A 22,088-nucleotide genomic window follows, 5' to 3' on the forward strand; every position below is an offset into this window, starting at 1 on the left:
GATGGATGAGTGTGGAAGGGGTGAGCGTGAGGAGGGAGGGATGGGTGTATAGGAAGCTGGCTGGATAAGTGTATATGGGGATGGAGGGAAGGATGAGTATTGGCAGGAATGGATGGATGGATGGGTGTGGAAGGGGATGGATGGATGGATGAGCGTGAGGAGGGAGGGATGGGTGTATCGGAAGCTGGCTGGATAAGTGTGTTTGAGGATGGAGGGAGGGATGAGGATTGGCAGGGATGGATGGATGGACTGATGGATGGATGGACTGATGGATGGGTGTGTAGGGGGAAGGATGGATGAGTGTGAGGAGGGAGGGATGGGTGTACAGGGGTGGATGGATGGATGGGTGAGTGAGGAGGGAGGGATGGGTGTGTAGGGAGATGGCTGGAGGGATGAGGGTGAGGAGGGAGAGATGCGTGTGCAGGGGGATGGATGGATAAGTATGTATGGGGCTGGAGGGAGGGATGAGGATTGGCAGGGATAAATAGGTGGGTATGTAATAGGATGGATGGGTAGCTGTGACAGGGAGGGAAGAAGATGAGTATGAGCACCAGAGAGGGTTCTAGCCTGGCACCAGGAAAGGTGATGCTCCGAGAGGGAGCTGGGCTGCAGAGAGATCAAAGCATGTGCTGTGTTTGGTACAAACCAAAGGTTCGATCCCTCACGTACATTCCTGTCACACCTTCTGGCTGCACTGGGAGTTCTGGGTGTGGGAAGAATTGCAGGACGAAGCCCAAAGTCAAGAGACCAGCCAGGCTGGTGAGAGGGTGGGTTGGAGTGTCAGACACAGCAGTGAGTCAGAGAAAGAGCAGGTGAAAGGATGGGGGGACCAGGGGGCAGAGACAGAGAGGTGGGACAGGCTGAGGGGCAACGTGACAAGCAGAGACTGGTGGGACAAGGGGCACAGTGAGCAATGTGTCAGAGTGGGCAATCTGACTGGTAAGTGGGTGAGGGGATGGGCAGTGCATGAGGGGAGAAGAGGAGGAGCAGAGCAGGGGAGAGGTGATGAGTGGAGCAGGTGGGGAGGGGCTGAGCGAGGCATGAGGGGAGGGGAAGAGTGGGGCAGGGTGTGAAGGGAGGGGCAGAGTGTGTGAGACTCCAGGCAGAGTGGGGCGTGAGGGGAAGGGTGGGATATGAGTGGAGGGGCAGAGTGGGGTGGGCAATGAGGGGAGGGACAGAGTGTGAGGGTCAAGGCAGAGTGCAGGGTGTGAGGGGAGGGGTACGGTGGGGCATGACCAGAGGGGCAGAGTGGGGCGGGATGTGAGAGGAGGAGCAGAGTGTATGAGGCTCCAGGCAGAACAGGCCTGCGGTTTGGGGCAGAGCAGAGTGTGAGGGCAGGGGCAGCGCAAGCCTGTGGTGTGGGCAGGGTCTGGTGTGTGAGAGACACCCTGAGGGCCGCCCCTGTCAGAGCTGGGAGCTGAGCTGGCCTTTCTCCTCAGTACAGGCTGGGCCCGGCCCTGGGCCATGCTGTGAGGCGCTGGCCCTGTCCCTGGCTGGGAGCAGTAACTGAAGGCAGCAGATGATGCAGGAATGCAGTGTGGAGCTGCCAGGCCCGGGCCCAGCCTGATCATCAGTATCGCTGGAAAGAGAAGAAATGAGAAGGACTCAAACAAGGCCGTTGTTTGCGAGGTGGCCGAGCCGCTGTCCAACACATGCCAGCCCCCCCGTCACTCCCCAGACGCAGTGCAGCCCCAGGCAGCCTAATCCCTGCAGGGAGAGTACATGAAATCAGATGGACAAGTTTTGATGTGAGGCAGCAGCTTAGGGCAGGCTCAGGTTTCCTTTAGGTTTTTCTATATTTATCTCTGTGATTTAATGCCAGCGCCAGGGTTTAAATGCCACCAAACAGTTGGTGTTAGGAGACAGAGCAGCCACTGCTCAGCTGCACACTCTGAGGAGGCTGCTCCCCGCCAGCCACTTGCCCATGGAGCTCTTTGAGACCAGCCCTTACTTCTTTCCAGACCAGAGATTTTACGATGGTGAAAACTATTTGAGCTCCCGTTTGCAGGGCTACGACCAGGGGGCATACCAGGAACGGCCGGGCCTGGGGCTGTGTCCTGAGGGCAGGACGGGGCTGGAGGAGAAGGGCTCTCCCCTGCCTGAGCACTGCCCCGGCCAGTGTCTGCCCTGGGCATGCAAGATCTGCAAAAGGAAAACGGTCTCCATCGACCGGCGCCGCGCCGCCACCCTGCGGGAGAAGCGGAGGTTAAAAAAGGTGAACGAGGCATTCGAGGCCCTGAAACGGAGCACATTACTGAACCCCAACCAGCGGCTGCCCAAGGTGGAGATCCTGCGCAGCGCCATCCAGTACATTGAGCGCCTGCAGAGCCTGCTCAGCACCCTCAACCAGCAGGAGCGGGAGCAGAGGGACCTACGTTACTGCAGCACTGCCTCGCAGCCAGGGGTAAGTGCCCATCAGCCCACCCAGGGAGCTGCTGCTTCCAGAGGCGGCCCCCACCCAAGGAGATCGCAGCTTCCATAGCCAGCCCTCATCCATAGAGAAACCGCAGCTTCCACAGCCGGCCCCCGCCCAGAGAGATCGCAGCTTCTATAGCTGGCCCCCGCCCATAGAAAGACCACAGCTTTCACAACCAGCCCCCGCCCAGGGAGACCGCAGTTTCCATAGCCGGCCCCTGCCCATAGAGAGACCGCGGCTTCCATGGCCGGCCCCCGCCCATAGAGAGACCGCAGCTTCCATAGCCAGCCCCTGCCCATAGAGAGACCGCAGCTTCCATAGCCGGCTCCCACCCATAGAGAGACTGCAGCTTTCATAGCCGGCCCCTGCCCAGGGAGACCGCAGCTTCCATAGCCAGCCCCCGCCCATAGAGAGACCGCAGCTTCCATAGCCAGCCCCCGCCGATAGAGAGACCGCAGCTTCCATAGCCAGCCCCTGCCCATAGAGAGACCGCAGCTTCCATAGCCAACCCCGGCCCATAGAGATGGAGCAGAGCAACCACCACTTTCCAGCCATGGAGAGTGCATTTGCACCTCCTGCCTCCTAGTCCAGGGGAAGGTGGACTAGAAGGGCTGACAGCGGAGGCTGGTGATATCTGAAAATGGGCTGGCAAAAGTGACCCAGAAAGGGGCATGTGGAGCCCAGTCAAGAAAGTGGGTGACAATCCCTTGGTCAGTGTGAGCAGCCATATGGGCACAGGGTGCAAAGCGGTTTTACTCTTCAGTATTAAATGCCTGCTATGCCTTATAACCCCTTCCACAAGAACCCCCCAGGCTCCTCCTTAGGTCAAGCTCAGGTACAACTCATGGCTGCTGATAATGCCAACAAGCAAACCAAGGGGGATCTTGAGATGCGCCTCTCTGCATGGGCAAGCGCTGTCCTTTCCCCTTTCACAAAGGCTTAGACTGTAACAAGACACAGTCCCTGCACGATGGCATTGCCCAGAAAAGAGTCGCTATATTGTGCATAGGATGTCTTCCTGCGGGTGTATGCATCAGGGCAGATTCACTAGTATGTCCTCACTGCTTTGCTCTGCTCTGTCAAAACGGCCTTGGGCCTGGATCCTGTGTGGCTAGAGCAGATGCCGTGTAATGGAGAATCTGGTACATGCTGTATATATTGGATCATAATATTTGGGCAGTAAATGCTCTAGGCAATAAAAAAAAGTTAACTTCCTCTGCTAGTCTCATAGAAAGGCCCCTGAGCCAGGCGTGCTAAGAGCAAATGTCTGCACATCCTTTCAGCAAGTGCAATTGGCACCTAGAACTGTCTTTGCAGCAGATGGCACTTGAGTGGCAAGCCCCTGTGCGTGTGCAAAGGAGAGGGCAAAAGGACGTGGGTGTGTCTGGGAAAGAGGCCACCTATTTAGCACATTTGTTTTATTCTGTGCGCCCATCAAGTGCCACAAGGGGCATCCAGGCCCAACCCGGAGTCTCAGAACCAGAACTGCCAACCGTACACATTCAAAACTCATAAGTCAGGGCTAGAGCTGGGTCCATTTTTTTGTTTCACGTTGAATATTTTGTTGTACTTTTCAGTTCTCCTAAAAAAATTGAAAACATTTGTTTTCAGATTGACCAAAGACAATTTTATTTTTTAAATGTTTTGGAATTGCCAGTAAGCTGAAAAATCCATTCTTTGCCCAGCCCTGGTCAGTACCCACCACCACCACAAGACGGTCTTAAAAATGATGAGATTTTTAAAAGATAATACAAGTGGGTTCTTTTTATTTGCCCCCTGGTTTCTCAACCACTAGAGTTACACTCCAGTCAAGCTTTTCTCTGCAACCGCTGGGGCTAGAAACTTTAAAACAACAAAAAAAAAGACAGCTGATATAGCCATGTAATCACTTGACTTCAGGAGCTGGAGATTTAAGAAGAATACTGACTATCATGAGACTCCTGATAAAAATGTAAGAGTTAATACTGCAAAACTTCCATAACTTTTTTGCACATTTTAGGAAATGTGAAAGACTGCAATGCATTCTGGGCTGATTCCTGTGAGGTACTCAGCACCCTTCACATTCCTATTGTGGTCAACAGGAGCTGAGGATGTTCAGGACCTCACCGGAGGAGCTCTTCGTTTGCAATATCTCGCTGCCCATGCTCTATGGATCACAGTTCCCGAGGCGCAGCTCTGGCTGTGTTTCTTGTTTCATTGCTTTTCTTTCATTATAATGATCAAAATTAAGAAAAATCTCTACACGTAAACAACCAGATGAGGCAAAGTTATAGGAACAAAGGCGTGAAAACTAAAAAGTATGCTCAGTTGGAATTTGCTACCAAAACAACCTGAACCAGGCAAGTGCTATTTTAAACTATCAGGTCTACTTACTTTTCTTTAACCTATTTTAGCCTCCTTACCTCTTCTCCTCCTCCCAACTCCTTGGTAGGACTTATCAAAAGCATTTACTTTAAGTGTATAATGTAAAATCTAACATTTTTGTGACAAAAAATCATTTCCATGACATTTTTCTATTTTTGGACAAAAGTCAAACTGAAAAATTCACAGTTTCGTTATGAACTGACATTTTAAATTGTTTTTTGGGTTTTTTAGTTTTTTCTCCAGATTTTTCATTTCTCTCCCTTTTCCCTGGGGATAAAACAAACAAAAACCAAGGAAATGAAAAGCCCATACAAAATGGACATATTCAATTAAACATGAAACAGAACTGAAGAAGAGTACTCTGTAGCTCGAAAGCTTGCCTCTTTCACCAACTGAAGTTGGGCCAATAAAAGCTATTATGTCACCCACCTTTTCTCTCTGAAACAAAACAAGCATTATACATTTCAATTCACTTAATAGAAAAATAATTTTCAAAAAAAACCCATGGCAAAGTTTTCATTTTTTTCCAGGACAATACTTACCATTTTTCAACCAGATCATGCTTGTGGGTTAACTTACTGGATAATTGGAATGATGTAAATCATCACAGAAAAACAAAATACAAGAGAAGATGAATTTTGATTCACTAATATCTTTGATTCTGTTAAACAATAATGTCTTTCCAAATGCAGGTGATATCTTCACTACAAAGCATTGGTGCATTTTTATTTCAAGCTGGTTACATTGATGTAAAAATGTTGTGGAGACAAGGCAAAAGTAGCTTTTACCTCCATATAGCTAGATGAGATCAATCTATAGCCTTTCTCCCCTTCCTGGGTTTTACCAAAACTTGCTTCATCCAAGTGAAAACTACAGTGTCCTATCTACACCAGGATTTTACATCAAGATCGCTCTCTCAAGCTAGTCATCTTGACAAAAAACATACCTCTTTTTGCAGTGAAGACAGCTTCTCGCAACCCAGGGGAGCAGATCAGTCTGTATAAATGCCAGTGATTTTGTGCACTGTTTCCCTGTTTAATGTGTGAGAAGAGAAAAGGGGTATATGTCTTCACTAGACTTTTTACCTGGAGTTAAAGAATTGCCAATTATCTCAAGAAATAAAAAAGGCTTGTGTGGACACCGTCCCCCCCCGCCACTTTTGTGTCAGGCTACATTTAATCTTCACCCTAGAGCAGTGTTTCTCAACCTTTTCAGGTTGGTAACCCATTCTCTGAAGTGAAATATTTGCGGCCCCCTTACGTTTGCAAGGCAAGAGTAACTAATGTGTCAATGCTATGCCTATAGAATGTACTTTTGCGGGACTCTTGAGAGGGTGGCAGACAGTACTTGACCTTGAAACATCAGCAGTGAGGGAGCAAGATTTTCTTTGCTTAGAGATTGTAATAACATTTTCAATGCCCCTTGGGCCCCTGATTGCCTGTTTTGACACTCCCTTCCTCCCTGGAGTCGTGATCCACCTAGTGGAGAAGCAACCCTAGGCTAATCCCTGTGGTGTTTGTAGCTTTGATCAAACATGTAATTGGTTTATCCCAGCCTTTACAGCTGTGTTAAATATTACAAGTCAGTTAGCACTCAGTTAACTCCACGTAAAAAACTCTAGTGAAGACCAGCCCAATGGGGGCTAAGGAGTGGGGATTGCTGTTGCATAACCTCCAATTGCAGTGTAGCCCTACCCAATGGCATTTTCTGTTATCCCCCAGTCTCCCCTACAAAAGTGCCTAGGAGTCTAGGTGACAGGTCTGTTTATATGCAATGAGTGTTTGCCAGGAGGTGGTGTAACGGCTCCAAACTAGAACTCTTATCTGAGCAGTTGTCCCCAGTATGGCCCCATTTGGATCTCAGCACGGTTCAGCTCCCCGCACTGTGGTTTCAGAGAGGAGCTGGGAGGAGCCATTACCAGCTGAGATGCCACTTGGCGGGTTGTGGGTGTGCCCAGGAAAGAGCTGGAGCACACAGCTGCGAGAGGTGCTGAGTATCCAAGGCAAGGCTGTGAGGCAGCTGACGTGTGCAGAACCATGCCAGTAGGACAGGGGAAGTCGTGGCACTAGGTGCTACAACATGTCCCAGCTCCAGTGAGGGTGGCCCTTCCCTTTCCCTTCATTTGCTCTTGCTTCCATTCCAGTTTCTGCCATATTCAGTATCCCACTTCACACTTCTCCTTCCATGGGCCAAGGTGCGTTTCCCTGCTCACACGTCTTCTCAGGAGCTTTTCCCCAGCGCCCCTATTTCTTCTCACACTGCGTTCGTGCTCCTCAAACCTTCTCTTTGCTCCCCTTGTCTTTGGTCCATCTGCTGGGGTCTCTGCCTCCTTCCCAGGAGAGAAATTCCCAACTCCAGGCGTGTTAACAATTGGCCCTACAGAGATGTGTAGAAAGACTCACAAGAGTTTAAGCTCCTATTGTCCTTCACAGCAGCTGATCCTGTCGGGGTCCAATTTACTGTCCCTTTATTTCTTGAATCCCAGGAATGGAGATTCTGTCATGAGCTCCAGGGGACAAAAATATTCCTAAGGACTGAGCTAGACCATTACAGGACCTGTTAAGGTAGAACAACAATTCCCTAATCCTCATACACTCTCAGCTCCCATGAGCACAAAACAGCCATTGATGATCTGAGCTGCCACTTGCCCATGGGTCTCACAGAATCCATCTTGGGAGCTCATTGCTTGGATTCTTAATTAATATTTAAAGCATAGGACTTCTCACTCTGAGTAGGTTGGAGACAGTGGCCGTGTGTTTCCACATGGACTGAAGATGATTTTTAAAACAGGTTCGCTTTTCTCACTGGGATTGAGGGAGAGGTGAGCTAGGCCCATCTAGGCCAACTGAGTAGAGCATTTCAGAGCACACCCGGGAGATGACCCCAGGAGCTGACCCAGTGTGAAGGTAGAGCTCTTGGCATGAGTAACCCTAACAGTGATTGTCTCCTCCTAATTACAGGTGGCCAGTGAGTGTGGGTCCAACAGCGCCTCCTGCAGCCCAGAGTGGAGCACTCAACTGGAGTTCAGCAGTCACCCTGGGGGTAAGCAGAGCACATACCCCAGACTGGCCTCTTGGCCCCAGTGCTTCTGGGATGAAGAGTTCAGCTCAGAGAACTGGGTGTTTATCCAAATTCTCTGAGCTTTCGGGACACAGCTCCCTCCATAACGCCTCCCTATCCCCTTCTCCCATAACCTCCTCTCTTCCCAACAGGCCCCATCTCCCCATTGCCTTGCCTTTTTGGTGGGTCGCAGAGGCCATCATCCCCACTCCATTGTTTTCAAGGGGTGTCCAGATGGTTCTTCCAGATATCCAGGAGGCACATGGCTGCCTAGTTAATCCTCAGATCCCCATTGCAGCATCTTCTGAGCCAGGGGCAGCTGATGCCCTGCTATCCTTTTGGTGGAGTAGCAGGACCCAGACCCTTTATCAACCAATAGGTTGTGTACCCAAAGGCTCATCTCCCCAGAGCCTCCTCAGGGGTCTACAAGCACTGCCCGCCTGGCCAGGCGTGAGAATGGCCCAGGCGGCAGCATTTCAAGTCCTGTTGCTATGGCAATTGAAGGATGGGAGTGGGCCTGGTACTAGACCACCTCCTCCAGAAGCCTCAGTAGATAGGGTGGGAGGAGTGTTGTGGTGGTGGGGGAATGTCCCCAAGTGGAAGGAGGACACGCAGGGGCCACGGGTGGTCCTTAGGAAAGTTTTCCCAGACCCCAGAGGGATTTTTCTCTAGGCAAGGAGAAAGGGTTCTTGGTTCCTTTTTTATCATCCTTCTGGCTTTTGTTATTCTGAGAGATGAGACTTCAGATGCTCTTTGAATCATAGAATATCAGGGTTGGAAGGGACCTCAGAAGGTTATCTAGTTCCAACCCCCTACTCAAAGCAGGACCAATCCCCAGACTGATTTTAGTCCCAGATCCCTAAATGCCCCCCTCAAGGATTGAGCTCACAACCCTGGGTTTAGCAGGCTAATGCTCAAACCACTGAGCTATCCCTCTGAGTTCAGGAAAATCCAGGTGTTACTTCTCTTCTGGAGGGATATTACCTGTGGAGCTAGCCTGCCCCTTTGCTGCCTCTTCAGCGATTTGAGAATCAGGAGCAGATACCTCTGCACATGCCTAGAATTACACTGGCCTTTCTTCTGCACCGCAAAAGGATCCAGACATTGCAAACTCATGTCAGGCTTGATGTCCCCTGTCCCCACTAAGGGCATGTCTACACAGCACAATACCCCCCTCCCCCCACCATGGCAGTGAATCTCAGAGCCAGATCAACTAACTTGAGCTAGGCTCTGAGTCCCTCCCCCTTTTCTGGGTCTCAGAGCCCAGGCTCCAGCCTGAGCTCAAATATCTACACTGCTATTTTTAGCCCTGCAGCATGAGCCTAAGTCAATGGACCCTAAGACTCCCTGCCATGGGCCTTTTTTTGCTGTGAGATGTACCCTAAGCCTTGTTCAGCATCACTGCATTGCAGGTTTCCCCTTCTGGGCACAGCAGGCTATTTTCACCCCAGCTGTAATGCCTGAGCTGAACTTCATCCTTTCTTTGAGGGGTTTAGAGCATTTAAGGCACGAAGAGAACATCCTAGGGTATGTCTACACTACGGGATTATACCGATTTTACATAAACCATTTTTTTAAACCAGATTGTATAAAGTCGAGTGCACACAGCCACACTAAACACATTAATTCGGCGGTGTGCATCCATGTACCGCGGCTAGTGTCGATTTCCGGAGCGTTACACTGTGGGTAGCTATCCCATAGCTATCCCATAGTTCCCGCAATCTCCCCCACCCCTTGGAATTCTGGGTTGAGATCACAGTGCCTGATGGGGCAAAAAACATTGTCGCGGGTAGTTCTGGGTACAGTCTCACCCCTCCCTCCGTGAAAGCAGCAGACAACCGTTTCGCGCCTTTTTTCCTGGGTGAACTGTGCAAATGCCATAGCACAGCAAGCATGGACCCTGCTCAGATCAAGACCGCAATTGTGGACGTTGTAAACACCTCGCCCATTTTCGTGCAGTCTATGCTGAAACCAGGACCTGCAAAGCCAGGAGGAGGCGGGGCTACGACAGAAGTGGCGAACGAGAGTGATGAGGACATGGACACAGAATTCTCTCAAACCGCGGGGCCCCTGCGCTTTGGAGATCCTGCTGGTAATAGGGATAGGTTCTAGCCATTGAATGCCGATTTTGGGCCCGGGAAACAAGCACAGACTGGTGGGACCGCATAGTTTTGCAGGTTTGGGATGATTCGCCAGTGGCAACAAAACTTTCGCATGCGTAAGCCAGGGCACCCAGTACATAACCGCAAGGAGGTACTTTTTCCATGGTGCTGCAAGCACTGGTGGATCACAAGGGACATTTCACCAACATCCACGTGGATAGCCAGGAAGAGTTCAAGACGCTTGCGTCTTCAGGAAACATTACTCTGTGGCCTGGTCTACACTACGCGTTAAACCAATTTTAGCAGCGTTAAACCGATTTAACGCTGTACCCGTCCACACTACGAGGCCCTTTATATCGATATAAAGGGCTCTTTAAATCGGTTTCTGTACTCCTCCCAACGAGAGGAGTAGCGCTAAAATCGGTATTACCATATCGGATTAGGGTTAGTGTGGCCGCAAATCGACGGTATTGGCCTCCGGGCGGTATCCCACAGTGCACCACTGTGACCGCTCTGGACAGCAATCTGAACTCGGATGCTGTGGCCAGGTAAACAGGAAAAGCCCCGCGAAATTTTGATTTTCATTTCCTGTTTGCCCAGCGTGGAGCTCTGATCAGCACGGGTGGCAATGCAGTCCCAAATCCAAAAAAAGAGCTCCAGCATGGACCGTACAGGAGATACTGGATCTGATCGCTGTATGGGGAAACAAATCTGTTCTATCAAAGCTCCGTTACAGAAGACGAAATGCCAAAGCGTTTGAAAAAAAAATCTCCAGGCTACACAGTGCTGCGTGACAAGCGTAACGGGAAGCCAGAGACTCAAATGGACGCTCATGGAGGGAGGGGGTACTGAGGACTCCAGCTATCCCACAGTCCACAGCAGTCTCCGAAAAGTATTTGCATTCTTGGCTGAGCTCCCAATGCCTGTAGGGTTCAAACACATTGTCCGGCGTGGTTCAGGGAATAGCTCCTCAATTTACTCCCCCCCCCCCACGTGAAAGAAAGGGGAAAGAAATCGTTTCTTGACTTCTTTCAATGTCACCCTATGTCTACTGAATGCTGCTGGTAGACGCGATGCTGCAGCAGTGAAGCGCAGTATCCGCTCCTCTCCCTCCCAGGTGGCAGATGGTGCAGTAGGACTGTAACGGTCCGTTATCACCATGAGTGCTCAATGCTTGATAACTGCTGCTCCTGGCTGGCCTGAGGTGAGGGCTGCCGGGGGGTGCCTGGGTAAAAATAGGAATGATTCCCTGGTCACTCCAGTAGATGGACAGAACGGCTGGTAACCGTCTTCATCATAGCAACTGGGGGCTGAGCTTCATCAGCCCCCTCCTTTTCATGTGTAAAGAAAAGATTCTGTACTGCCTGGACTATCATAGCAGTGGGATGCTGGCTCCTCTCCCCTGCACCGCTTAATGTCCTGCCTGGACTGTCATAGCCCCGGGAGGCTGCCTCCCCCTCATTTTATCTCACTAACAAGTCACTGTTTTTATTCCTGCATTCTTTATAACTTCATGACACAAATGGGGGGGACACTGCCACGGTAGCCCAGGAAGGTTGGGGGAGGAGGGAAGCAACGGGTGGGGTTGTTGCAGGGGCACCCCCCGTGAATGGCATGTAGCTCATCATTTCTGCAGGATCTGACACGGAGCAGCTGTGCTCTCTGATACACTGGTTCTCTAGTACACTTGCCCCATATTCTAGGCAGGACTGACTCTATTTTTAGAAACCATAAAGGAGGGATTGACTCGGGGAGTCATTCCCAGTTTTGCTTTTGCGCCCCCGGCCGATCTCAGCCAGGGGCACCCATGATAGCAGCAGACAGTACAGAGGGACAGATAACCGTCATCTCATTGCCAATTTACCGGCAGCAGATGGTACAGAACGACTGATAACCGTCTCTGCTATCATGCAAAAGCAAATGAATGCTGCTGTGTAGCGCTGGAGTATCGCCTCTGTCACGGCATCCAGTACACATACGGTGACTGTAAAAAAAAAAAAAAAAAAAAAAGCTGAACGGGCTCCATGGTTGCCGTGCTATGGCATCTGCCAGGGCAATCCAGGAAAAAGGGCGCAAAATGATTGTCTGCCGTTGCTTTCCCGGAGGAAGGAATGACTGATGACATTTACCCAGAACCACCCGCGACAATGATTTTTGCCCCATCAGCCACTGGGCTCTCAACCCAGAATTCTAAGGGGGGGAGACTGCGGAACTATGGGATAGCTATGGAAAGCTACCCACAGTGCAACGCTCCGGAATCAACGCTAGCCTTGACATGATGCACACCGCTGAATTATATGCTTAGTGTGGCCGCGCACTCACTTTATACAATCTGTTTTTATAAAAGTTTATGTAAATTGGCATAATCCCGTCTTGTAGACACTCTCTCTGTTTAAATGGGCTGCAGCAGGGAATTACTTTCCAGACCAGAAAATAACAGTTGGGAATGGTTGAAATGCCTGTAGTTTTATCCTGGGGGACCCAGCCTACCCCTTGATGCCATGGCTCATGAAGCCATAACAGGACTAGCCTGGAACCTAGTCAGGAGTATCTTCAACACAGGTTGAGCAAGTGCAGAATGGTTCATTAGAATGTGCATTTGGCTGTTCAAAGGCGCAATGTTGCGCATAATTCTGACTCGCTCAGAGGCCTCAGCCAAACCAATGTCCCGTTTGTTATTGACTGCTTGCTGTGTGCTCCACAATCTCTGTGAGAGTAAGGGGGACTTTTATGGCAGGGTGGGAGGCTGAGGCAAAATCACCTGCCGCTGATTACGCGCAGCCAGACACCAGGCGATTAGAAGAGCACACCAGGAGTGGTGCGCATCAGAGAAGCCTTTGAAAAATAAGTTTCATCACGGGCCAGGGGTACTGGTGTGACTGCTGTGTTTTGTTTCCCCTTGATGAACCCCCCCCCTTGATTGACTCATTCCTGTAAGCCAACCACACCCTCTCCCTTCGATTACAGCTTGATTTCTAAGGAAATAAAGTCACTATGTTTAAAAATCATGTATTCTTTATTAATTCATTATAAAAAGAGGGAGAGAACTGACAAGGTAGCTCCGGGTGGGGTTTGGGAGGAGGATAGGAGGGAAGGAAAAGGCCACTAAAAAAATTTCAAAGTAATGACAGCCTTTTGGTTGGGCTGTCCACTGGGGTGGAGTGGGTGGGTGCACGAGCCTCCCCCACAGCATTTACACGTCTGGGTGAGGAAGATAATGGAACATGGTGAGGGGTGAGGGTGGTTACACAGGGGCTGCAGCGGCACTCTGTGATCCTGCTGCTGTTCCTGAAGCTCCACCAGACGTCGGAGGATGTCAGTTTGATCACGCAGCAGCCCCAGCGTTGCCCAGCACCGCTGATCATACCTGCCTACACCTCTGATCTTCCTGCTGCCACCTTTCATCTCGAGCGTCTCTCCTCTTCACGTTTGTCCTCTCTCCTCTCGTTGCGTCCCTCCTGTCCTCATGTTCACTGGCATCTTTTCTGTAATTTGATACCACGTCCTTCCACTCATTCAGATGAGCTCTTTCATTGCGGGTCACTTCCATGATTTCCGAGAACATTTCGTCTCGCGTTTTTTTTTCCACCACCTTATCTGAGATAGCCTTCGGGATGGAGTAGGGAGGCTTGAAAAATTTGCAGCTGCATGAGGGAGGGAAAAAAGGGAGAGAAGTATTTAAAAAGATACATTTTACAGAACAATGGTTATACTCTTTCACGGTGAACAACACTATTCACCTTACATAGCACATGTGATTTCACTACAAGGTCGCATTTTGCATCTTAATATTGAGTGCCTGCGGCTCTGGTGTTAGAGATCTCACAGACGCAGGTCCGGGCAGCAGAATTCAGCTTGCATGCGGCCATGGTAAGCCATTGTCTTTCGGCTTCTGCAGCCTTCATATACACAGTGCCCTCCTTTCCCAAATACCAAGCAAATCCCGTTCAGTGCTGCTTCTTTCCTGTTAACATGCAGCAGCAGAAACCACCCCCCCATCCAATTCTCTGGGATGATCGCTTTACCCCTCCCCCCCCACTTGTGGCTGGTATCATGGAAGATCACTGCTAAAACACCCCTTCCCCCAACCGCGTGGCTGGTAGCAGGGAAGATCCCTGCTAGCCAAACGCGAAAAAGCTCAGCGCCATACCCCTCCCTCCCCTCCCCCCTGCTTGGCTACCTGCAAGGAAGGATTTCTTTTAAGCAACAGGCAAACAGCCCAGTAGGAATGGCCATCTCGTCCCCTTAATTAAATTCCTGAATTTCAACCAGGTTACCATGAACGATATCACTCTCCTGAGGATAACACAGCGAGATAAAGAAAGATGTTGCTTGAATGCCAGCAATCACCGGGACCATACGCAGCTAGGCTTTGTCATGCAATGATACCAGATTACTTGCTACATGCATGGCGTGGTCAAGTGTCCTACCATGGAGGACGGAATAAGGCTGCCCTGCCCAGAAACCTTCTGCAAAGGCTTTTGGAGTACCTCCAGGAGAGCTTCATGGAGATGTCCCTGGAGGATTTCCGCTCCATCCCCAGACATGTTAACAGACTTTTCCAATAACTGTACTGGCCGCGAATGCATCCCAAGTCCTCAGGGCAAATTAATCATTAAAAAACACTTGCTTTTAAACCATGTTTTATATTTACAAGGTACACTCACCAGAGGTCCTTCCATGGCTTCATTGTCTGGGCTAGTGGCTTGGGGGCTGGGAGGGTAATTCCGTCTGGTGAGAAAAAGCTCCTGGCTGTTGGGGAGAATGGAGTGCTGTGTGCTCTCTGCAAGCTCGTCCTCCTCTTCCTCCTCTCATCATCTTCCCCGTCCGCAGAATCCTCAGCCATGGCTGAGATTACCACCCCCACCTCGGAATCCACGGACAGGGGTGGGGGTGGTGGCGGACCCCCCTAGAATTGCATGCAGCTCAGCGTAGAAGCGGCATGTTTTCGGCCCTGCCCCGGACCTTCCGTCTGCTTCTTTGGTTTTCTGGGAGGTTTGTCTGAGCTCCTTAACTTTCACATGGCACTGTACTGAGTCCCTGGTGTGGCCTCTCTGCATCATGGCCTTGGAAATTTTTTCAAATGTTTTTTCATTTTGTCTTTTGGAACCGAGTTCTGTTAGCATCGAATCCTCTCCCCATACAGCGATCAGATCCAGTACCTCCCGCGCGGTCCATGCTGGAGCTCTTTTTTGATTCTCAGGATACTGCATTGTTACCTGTGCTGATGAGCTCTGCGTGGTCACTTGTCCTGGTGAGCTCTCCACGCTGGCCAAACAGGAAATGAAATTCAAAAGTTCGCGGGGCTTTTCTTGTCTATCTGGCCAGTGCATCTGAGTTCAGATTGCTTTCCAGAGCAGTCACAATGGTGCACTGTGGGATGCCACCCAGAGGCAAATACCGTCAAATTGCGGCCACACTAACCCTAATCCGACATGGCAGTACCGATTTCAGTGCAACTCCCCTCGTTGGGGAGGAGTACAGAAATAGGTTTTAAGAGCCCTTTATATTGATATAAAGGGCTTCGTTGTGTGGATGGGTGCAGGGTTAAATCAGTTTAACTTTGCTAAATTCGGTATAAACGCGTAGTGTAGACCAGGCTCTAATCTGAGCTCCTGCATCACACCAGCCAGCACATTTCACCCAGATATCCTTATACTGAGACTCAATTTAGACTACAGCATTTCAGTCCTCAGGAGGCTAACCTGTGTGCTACAGGCAGCAAACGAGAGAGAAGGGCTGCCCCCAACACCTGAGGCCCCAGCCATGACACAGGACTGATTAGGTGGAAGATGGCTGGAGAATCCCTGTTCTTTTTTATCCATATTCTTTCCTGTCTGTCAGGCCATCACGCTGCATTATTCTGATGGCACTGATTCAGGGTAGACGCAACATAGGTTTAAGACGCAGGTTGTATGATGGAGGGACCCACTTGCAGTTGGCAATGGAGAAAGCAGCTGCTCCACTGGTTTTGGTTCCTCCTTAGTTCCAGCTGCTAACTCATATCATCTCGAAATACATTCAAGACTGGGGCTGACTGGAAAAATGCACGCTTTATTCCAAGGGAAATTTGGACTTTTTGTTGGAAAAAAAACAAACCAAAACAAAAATTCTGAAAACTGAAGAATGTTCAGCTAAAAACCATTTTCTGCTGCAAATCTTCAGGTTACCATTTTTTGTTGGAAAACCAAAAAAAAAAAAAAAACTCACCCAAATTTTCCTCATAAAGCAGACACTTTACCCGAATATTTTTCATTTAATCAAAAACACAATTTATTGTTGGACAGAAGATTTAACGGAAAATTTTCAGCTTCCTCCTGCCCCCATAGTTACAGGTCAGCTTATGCTAACCTTGTTATAAATGTCTCACTCTTTCCTGAATCCTGCCACTCTTTTGGAATCAATGAGATCTTGTGGCAGTGAGTTCCACCGAGCACTCCTGGAGTGCAAGAAGGATTTCCTTTAGCAGTTTTGAATCTGCTGCCTTTCAGTTTCATTGAACATCGCCCTGCTCTCATGTAACTTTTTGTGAATAGACATTATCTCCCTTTACTACATTATTAATTATTTTGTAAACTTTACCTCTGAGAGGAGATGAATAAGAGGGGACATGAGGAAACAGTCCTAATCATTTCAGTGTTCTCCAGTCTCTGATTGTTCTCATGACCCAGCTCTGTTGAGACACAGTGTGCATGACCCAATGAGTGTTTTTCCATCTCTGATATTTCATCACTTACCCTAGAAAGGCCTGTGCATGTGGGAACAGAAACTGCTTATGATGTCTGCCACAGCTTGGCATTTCTCTCACCCCTCTGAATTGTTCAGGGCTGAGGACACGGGATCACAGCAGGGAAGAATTGTCACCTTTTCTGGCAGGGCAGTGAATCTGGCCAAGTTTCACTCCCTGTAACACCCACCTGAAGGAATGATGGGAGAGCCACACCCTAAGTGCCCATCTTCCATGGCATGGCAGAGCTAGAAACACTTTGGTGAGCAAGGCAAACGCTTTCCGGACAGCGCATTGGCCCTGAACAAATTAGTTCCTTTCCTTGCAGCTGCAGCAGCTGCTGGGATCCTGGCCATTCCCCTTGGGTCTCCCTCAGTCACTTCCATTGGCAGTTTGGTCCCCAAAGTCACCTTCATTCGGTTTCCTCTCTTGCTCTCCGTAGATCACTTGTTAAATGACGAGTCCTCTGAAGACCACAACCTCCACTCCCTGTCCTCAATTGTCGAAAGCATCGCGGTGGAGGATGTGGCTGTCACGTTCCAAGAAGAGAGGGTTCAAAACTGAGGCTGGCAGAAGCCTCTGCGGCTTTTCAGAGTCTTCCCCGGCTGGTAATGAGGTGGAAATATGGCACCAGAACTCTTCAGACACTGGAAAATGTATTTATCTGTCCAAAGTCATAGACTGTAACTGGTGAAGCCACTTATCCAATTCCCTAATCATTGCAGAGTGTTTCCATTTGGTCAGCTAAGAGACGAAGGATAAACCGGCTGTTTAAAATGAAGCCTACATTAACACACAAGCTGGTGACCCGATTTTCAGGGGTGCTGAGTCCCCACTTCAATAGGAGTTATGGATTCTCAGCCTCTCTGAAAAAAAGGGCTAGAAGTGACTGATCAAAGCATTTTGACATGATTTATTGTAAGTGGTACTTAAGGGAGGGGGGCAGAAGCAACACGAGAAGGAAGGATTCCAGCGGGGGCTTTGTGTTTCGTTCCCTGTTTGTGGAAGTTTGTTTCTTTGGGGGCCAATGTTTGTGTGTGGGTTTTTTTTTTGTTTTTTTTTTTAAAGATGCTGTTTGACCAACTTCCTTTGCCAGCTGGTGTTTTGCAGGTGCAGGAGCTGTGTAATTGCGGCCATCGGGGTCTTTTCTACTGAGCGCTGTGTGGAGTTGCCGGGATGGGTTTTTTTATTGTTATTTTTGCTAACTTATTTGGATTTTTTTTTAAATAAAGGCAGTCTCGTTTGAAATGGTTTCTGGGTCTCTGTGTTACCTGAGAGCCGCTGCCCTCTCTCAGGTATGGCTCACTCTGGAGGACTGGCTGCTTCTTGCCAGCCTTGAGGAACTGCTTCCGTTAGGAAGACTCCTCCTCATCCAGTCCTTCATTGTGGCCTCTGAGCTGCATTAATAGAAGGAGTTATTGCTGCTGGTTGACATATCATGCTACGCTGCTTTTCTGGTTCATTTCCAGTTGCATATCACAATTAAAGAAGCTAACAATGCATTGGGGGCATTCCTACAATTAGGTTCCTGCAGGTCAGTCAAATACTGCTCACTCCCAAAAGGGCTCTACAGAAAGGTGTTGGCACCCTAAAGGGGACACAGCTGAGGATGAATTGTGTGTGAAGCTGTACTGACCTCAGCCCTGTGAAATTTCCAGGTTTATGGGCTGTTTGTTCTTGCCACCCTAATATTCTTTGCAGGGATTTTTGGGGAGGCTTAACTCAGCATTTCCTGGTTTGTTAATGTTTTGAGTCTGGGGCTTTGATGTTCCAAGTCCCATGGGGGAGCAGAGAGCCCCGTTATGCAGCAAAGACCAAACATTTTGGGGAGTAGATTCTCAAGAGTGGCATCGGCACAGCAGAGATTCAAAAGCAGGAGAGAGAAGACGTTGGTGGGAACGAATCATGGAGTCATCCCGCACAATTAGGCGCAATGACACAAGGGAGCTCTTCTTGTGCATGCAAGGCAGATTTTCTCAGCCGGACCTGCCCAAGAGCCCAGCCAGGATGTTTTCATTCAGGACATGCTCATCAGCCTCCCGTTGGCAGAAGACAGCTACTGATGGCATTAGAACTACCACCTTTATTCAGTGGCTCTTCTAAATGACCCCCAGTGAAGTTGAGGCTGAGCGGCCGTTCTCTTCCAATGGAGATGGATACAGAGGAGAATAAAGCACAAGCCAGCTGTCGCTTTAAAATCCTGTTTATTGGAACACACATACATCCTTTCCCCACCCCGTTTCAGGGCTTGGAATCCATGCAGTACCCATAATATGACAAAAGAAACAAGGTATTGATATAAAGGGGTCACTTACTCTTCAAATTAAAAAAATATTTAATACTGTATTAGGCAAGTAATACACCAAAAGACATTGGAACTGTACAGTCTCTCTGATATTGCACTTCCAAACAGCACATTATGAGTATAGGTCATTCCAGCCATCTATAAATACCACACCAGAAACAGGGGCCACACAAGGCAAAAGTGGCATGAGGAGACAGAGATCCTACCCTACAAGGAAGAAATGGAAAAAGTCAAGAACCTCCTGCACCAATTGCTACCTAACCTCAGAGGGGCAGGCGGTGGGAGCTCTCGGTGCACCCACGGCTGGGGCAGGTGTGGCCATTTCCTGGGCACCCAAGCAGGAAAGGGGGGTGGTGAAGTCATCAGGTGTTTGAACATCTAACATGTCATGTGCACTTCTAGAGCGTACGTGGCTGGAGAGGGAGGCATGGGGGCAGCTCCCGGCTTCCCCCTCACAACCCATTACAGATCGGCTTGGTGCCTCGAATCCTCAGGGGTGCTGTCAGCACCAGCTCAGTTCTCTCTCTTTCTCTCTCTCTCTCTCTCACACACACACCTCAGCGTGTACACGTCCCGTGAAAATGCTACGTAACCCAGCCTAGTCATTAAGCTCACCTCTCTGTGACAGGCAGCCCCCTCTCTGCACCAGCACAGACCCTTCTCACCCCATCCCCGAGAGCAGCTCCCTCTCTGCACCAGCACAGACCCCTCTCACCCCATCCCCTAGGGCAGCTCCCTGTCTGCACCAGCACAGATCCCCTTCCCTCCAGGCAGCACAGTGGCTTGGTGCTGAAGCCGAGTGTCTTCCCCAGCCCACGGGCTGTCCTAGCAGAAGCTCCTAGCCGCGAGGCCCGGCACCACGGCTCGTGTATTATAGGGAAGGGGGATTTGCTCTCGTTCTCTGGGTAGAGGGCTCCTTGGCTCCATGGTGCCTGCAGTGAGGAGACCCTGGCATGGCTGCCCTCAGCTATATCAGCAAAATGAAACAGACACAGAAACAAAGTGGACAAATCTTGCAGACCGGCCTCAAGGCATCTCTGGCCCTCACACAGGGCTGGGCCCTGCTGACGGAAACACGGTGTGGCTGGTTGACCACATCTGCAGCAGAGAGGTGCCCCGTACCGCTCTTGGAGGAGCCTATGTCCATGAGGCAGGTGAGGAGGGCTGGAAAGCCACAGAGGATACCAGGATCTAGGGGCACCCAAGAGGATACTGGGAGGGGGCAGGGTTGGGTACAAGCAGGAGGCAGCGAGAGTCCTTTTCGGTCCACGTGGCCTATAGCGTCTGGTCTTTGGAGCAGAGGAGCCAACGTGGTCTGGATTCTGGCCTAGTCCCGGAAGGCAGCCAGCATGTACCCGTACAGGTCGTGGGAATGTGCTGCAAGACAAAGCACCAGAGGCCCTGTGAGCATGAGAGGACGTGACACAGAGCTGCAGCAGCTTCCTCTTGCCTTCCTCTGGGGGCTGGAGCAGCTAGGACTTGCCTTGGAGCAGGGCAGGGGGCTATCAACCCCTCTGGCTTATTTATCTCAGGGACTTCGATAGCTCCCGTTGCCATAGGGTCTGAGCATTCCTCGTAATCTTTACAGTCTTTATCCTCAAATTCTGCTGGGAGCCAGGGCACGGCTATTGCCCCATTGCACAGATGGGGACTGAGGCCCAGAGAGGCTAAGTAACTTGCCCAAGGTCACACAGGGAATCTGTGGCAGAGCCAGGAATTGACCCTAGGTCTCTGGCTAAAACCCTAATCACTAGGCTGCTCTTCTTCCATTCCAGTGGGGCCCTCCCAAATCAGGAGGTGGAGGCAGCTCCAGGACAGAGACCAGGCCAGCTGGTTGGGCTGATCAGAGACAGTCCCCGGGGGGGGGCAGGAACCAGATCTGCCTATGTCTCTGGACAGCCTCTAGCACAGAAGGACTCTGGTCTGTGGGCACCACTGCAGTACAGATAGTAACAACTAATAACAACCTGCTGGGAGGGCAATGGGAGCATCCTCTAGGGGGCGCAGTGTTTCCATCAGCCAGAGATGCCCCTGCTGTACAATGCATTGATCGGCACCTGGAGCAGGATCAGGGACAGTCCCATGTCCCGACAGGCTGTGATGCAGGAGAATGCAAGAGCCCTGTGATCCATTCCCCCTCTTGACTGGCAGCACATCTCCATAAGCCCCAAGGGGAGAGCTCTGGGCCCGCCCTTGCCCCCCTGCTCAGCCTCTCCCCACTCACCAGCTCTCAGTGAAGATCACCTGGAGCGATCCAGCAAGCGAGTGAGCAGAGGGGAGCAGAGACCTGGGAGTTAATGGGAAGGGGTGCACTCTAGGCATGCAGGTTACAGTAATTGCCTCAGGGGCAGACAGGTCCCAGAGGCCAATGCAGGCCCAGTGCTGGCTCAGTCACTCTGCACCACCCTCGATGGCCCTCTATAGCCTCACACTGAACATCATCCTCCCCAGGGTCCATGGGCAGGCACCTGCCCTGCAGGGCCTTCATGTCAGATGTGTCGGCCCCCTCTGTACTCTTCCCACTGGTGCAGGCCCGCCAGGCTCCTGTGCTCCAGTTCCACGCACTGTGCCCATTCTAGCGCCTTCCGGCCAGCACTGTCAAGCACGGTCAATGAACTCACATGCAGCGGGGGAGAATCTTACTGAGGTTAAAGTGCTTTGGAGAGGGGATGTGCTGATGAACAGAACTGCTCCATGGCGGATTGATGCCAGTGCTCTGTGCAAGCAGGTGAAGTGATGGGTCCCGAGTCACACAGCAAAGACATTGCCAGGAAGATAGCCCGAGAGCCCTGACTCTAAGCCCAAGCTCCAACCACTGGGACGTACCCTGTGCGTTACTCTGTCAAATCCCCGTGAAGCCTAGGGTGAAATGTGGCCTCCTTTGCTGGGGTAAACCAGCACAGACCATTGAGTGCAACAGAGCTGGTTTATATCAGCAGGGGACGCGCTGTAGAGAATTATGAAACATCTTTCCTGCAATGGCATTGGTGTGTCTCTGCAAGCATTGTAGGGCTATATCTGCAGTTGTCTCTACATCCATAAACAGCAGATCAGAAGAGGATCCTTAGTTAGAATTTAATGTTCAGAAAGCAGCATCCCATTAAAACTGACTGC

The 22,088-nt window shown here is 50.4% G+C and overlaps 2 protein-coding genes across 2 annotated transcripts in view; one reads left to right on the forward strand and one right to left on the reverse strand.

The window, feature by feature from the left end:
• Nucleotides 1-1,880: 1,880 nt before the first annotated feature.
• Nucleotides 1,881-17,890, forward strand: MYOG (myogenin). The gene is made up of 3 exons (XM_032801618.2): nucleotides 1,881-2,404; nucleotides 7,741-7,822; nucleotides 17,112-17,890. The coding sequence occupies exons 1-3, from the start codon at nucleotides 1,925-1,927 to the stop codon at nucleotides 17,231-17,233; spliced, it is 684 nt and encodes a 227-aa protein (XP_032657509.1). The 5' UTR covers nucleotides 1,881-1,924; the 3' UTR covers nucleotides 17,234-17,890.
• Nucleotides 17,891-18,856: 966 nt separating this feature from the next.
• PPFIA4 (PTPRF interacting protein alpha 4) overlaps nucleotides 18,857-22,088 on the reverse strand; it is a 191,263-nt gene continuing 188,031 nt past the window's right edge. The window contains 1 exon segment of the mRNA XM_032801614.1: nucleotides 18,857-20,351. The gene's annotated coding sequence lies outside the window, so the exon portion shown is untranslated.

Source organism: Chelonoidis abingdonii, chromosome 4 (assembly GCF_003597395.2).
Source record: "Chelonoidis abingdonii isolate Lonesome George chromosome 4, CheloAbing_2.0, whole genome shotgun sequence".
NCBI lineage: Eukaryota > Metazoa > Chordata > Testudines > Testudinidae > Chelonoidis > Chelonoidis abingdonii.

Coding starts and splice junctions, on each gene's coding strand:
- MYOG (XM_032801618.2), top strand. CDS start 1,925: ATGGAGCTCTTTGAGACCAGCCCTTACTTCTTTCCAGACCAGAGATTT. Junction 2,405..7,740: donor GCACTGCCTCGCAGCCAGGG/GTAAGTGCCCAT, acceptor TCCTAATTACAG/GTGGCCAGTGAGTGTGGGTC. Junction 7,823..17,111: donor GTTCAGCAGTCACCCTGGGG/GTAAGCAGAGCA, acceptor TGCTCTCCGTAG/ATCACTTGTTAAATGACGAG.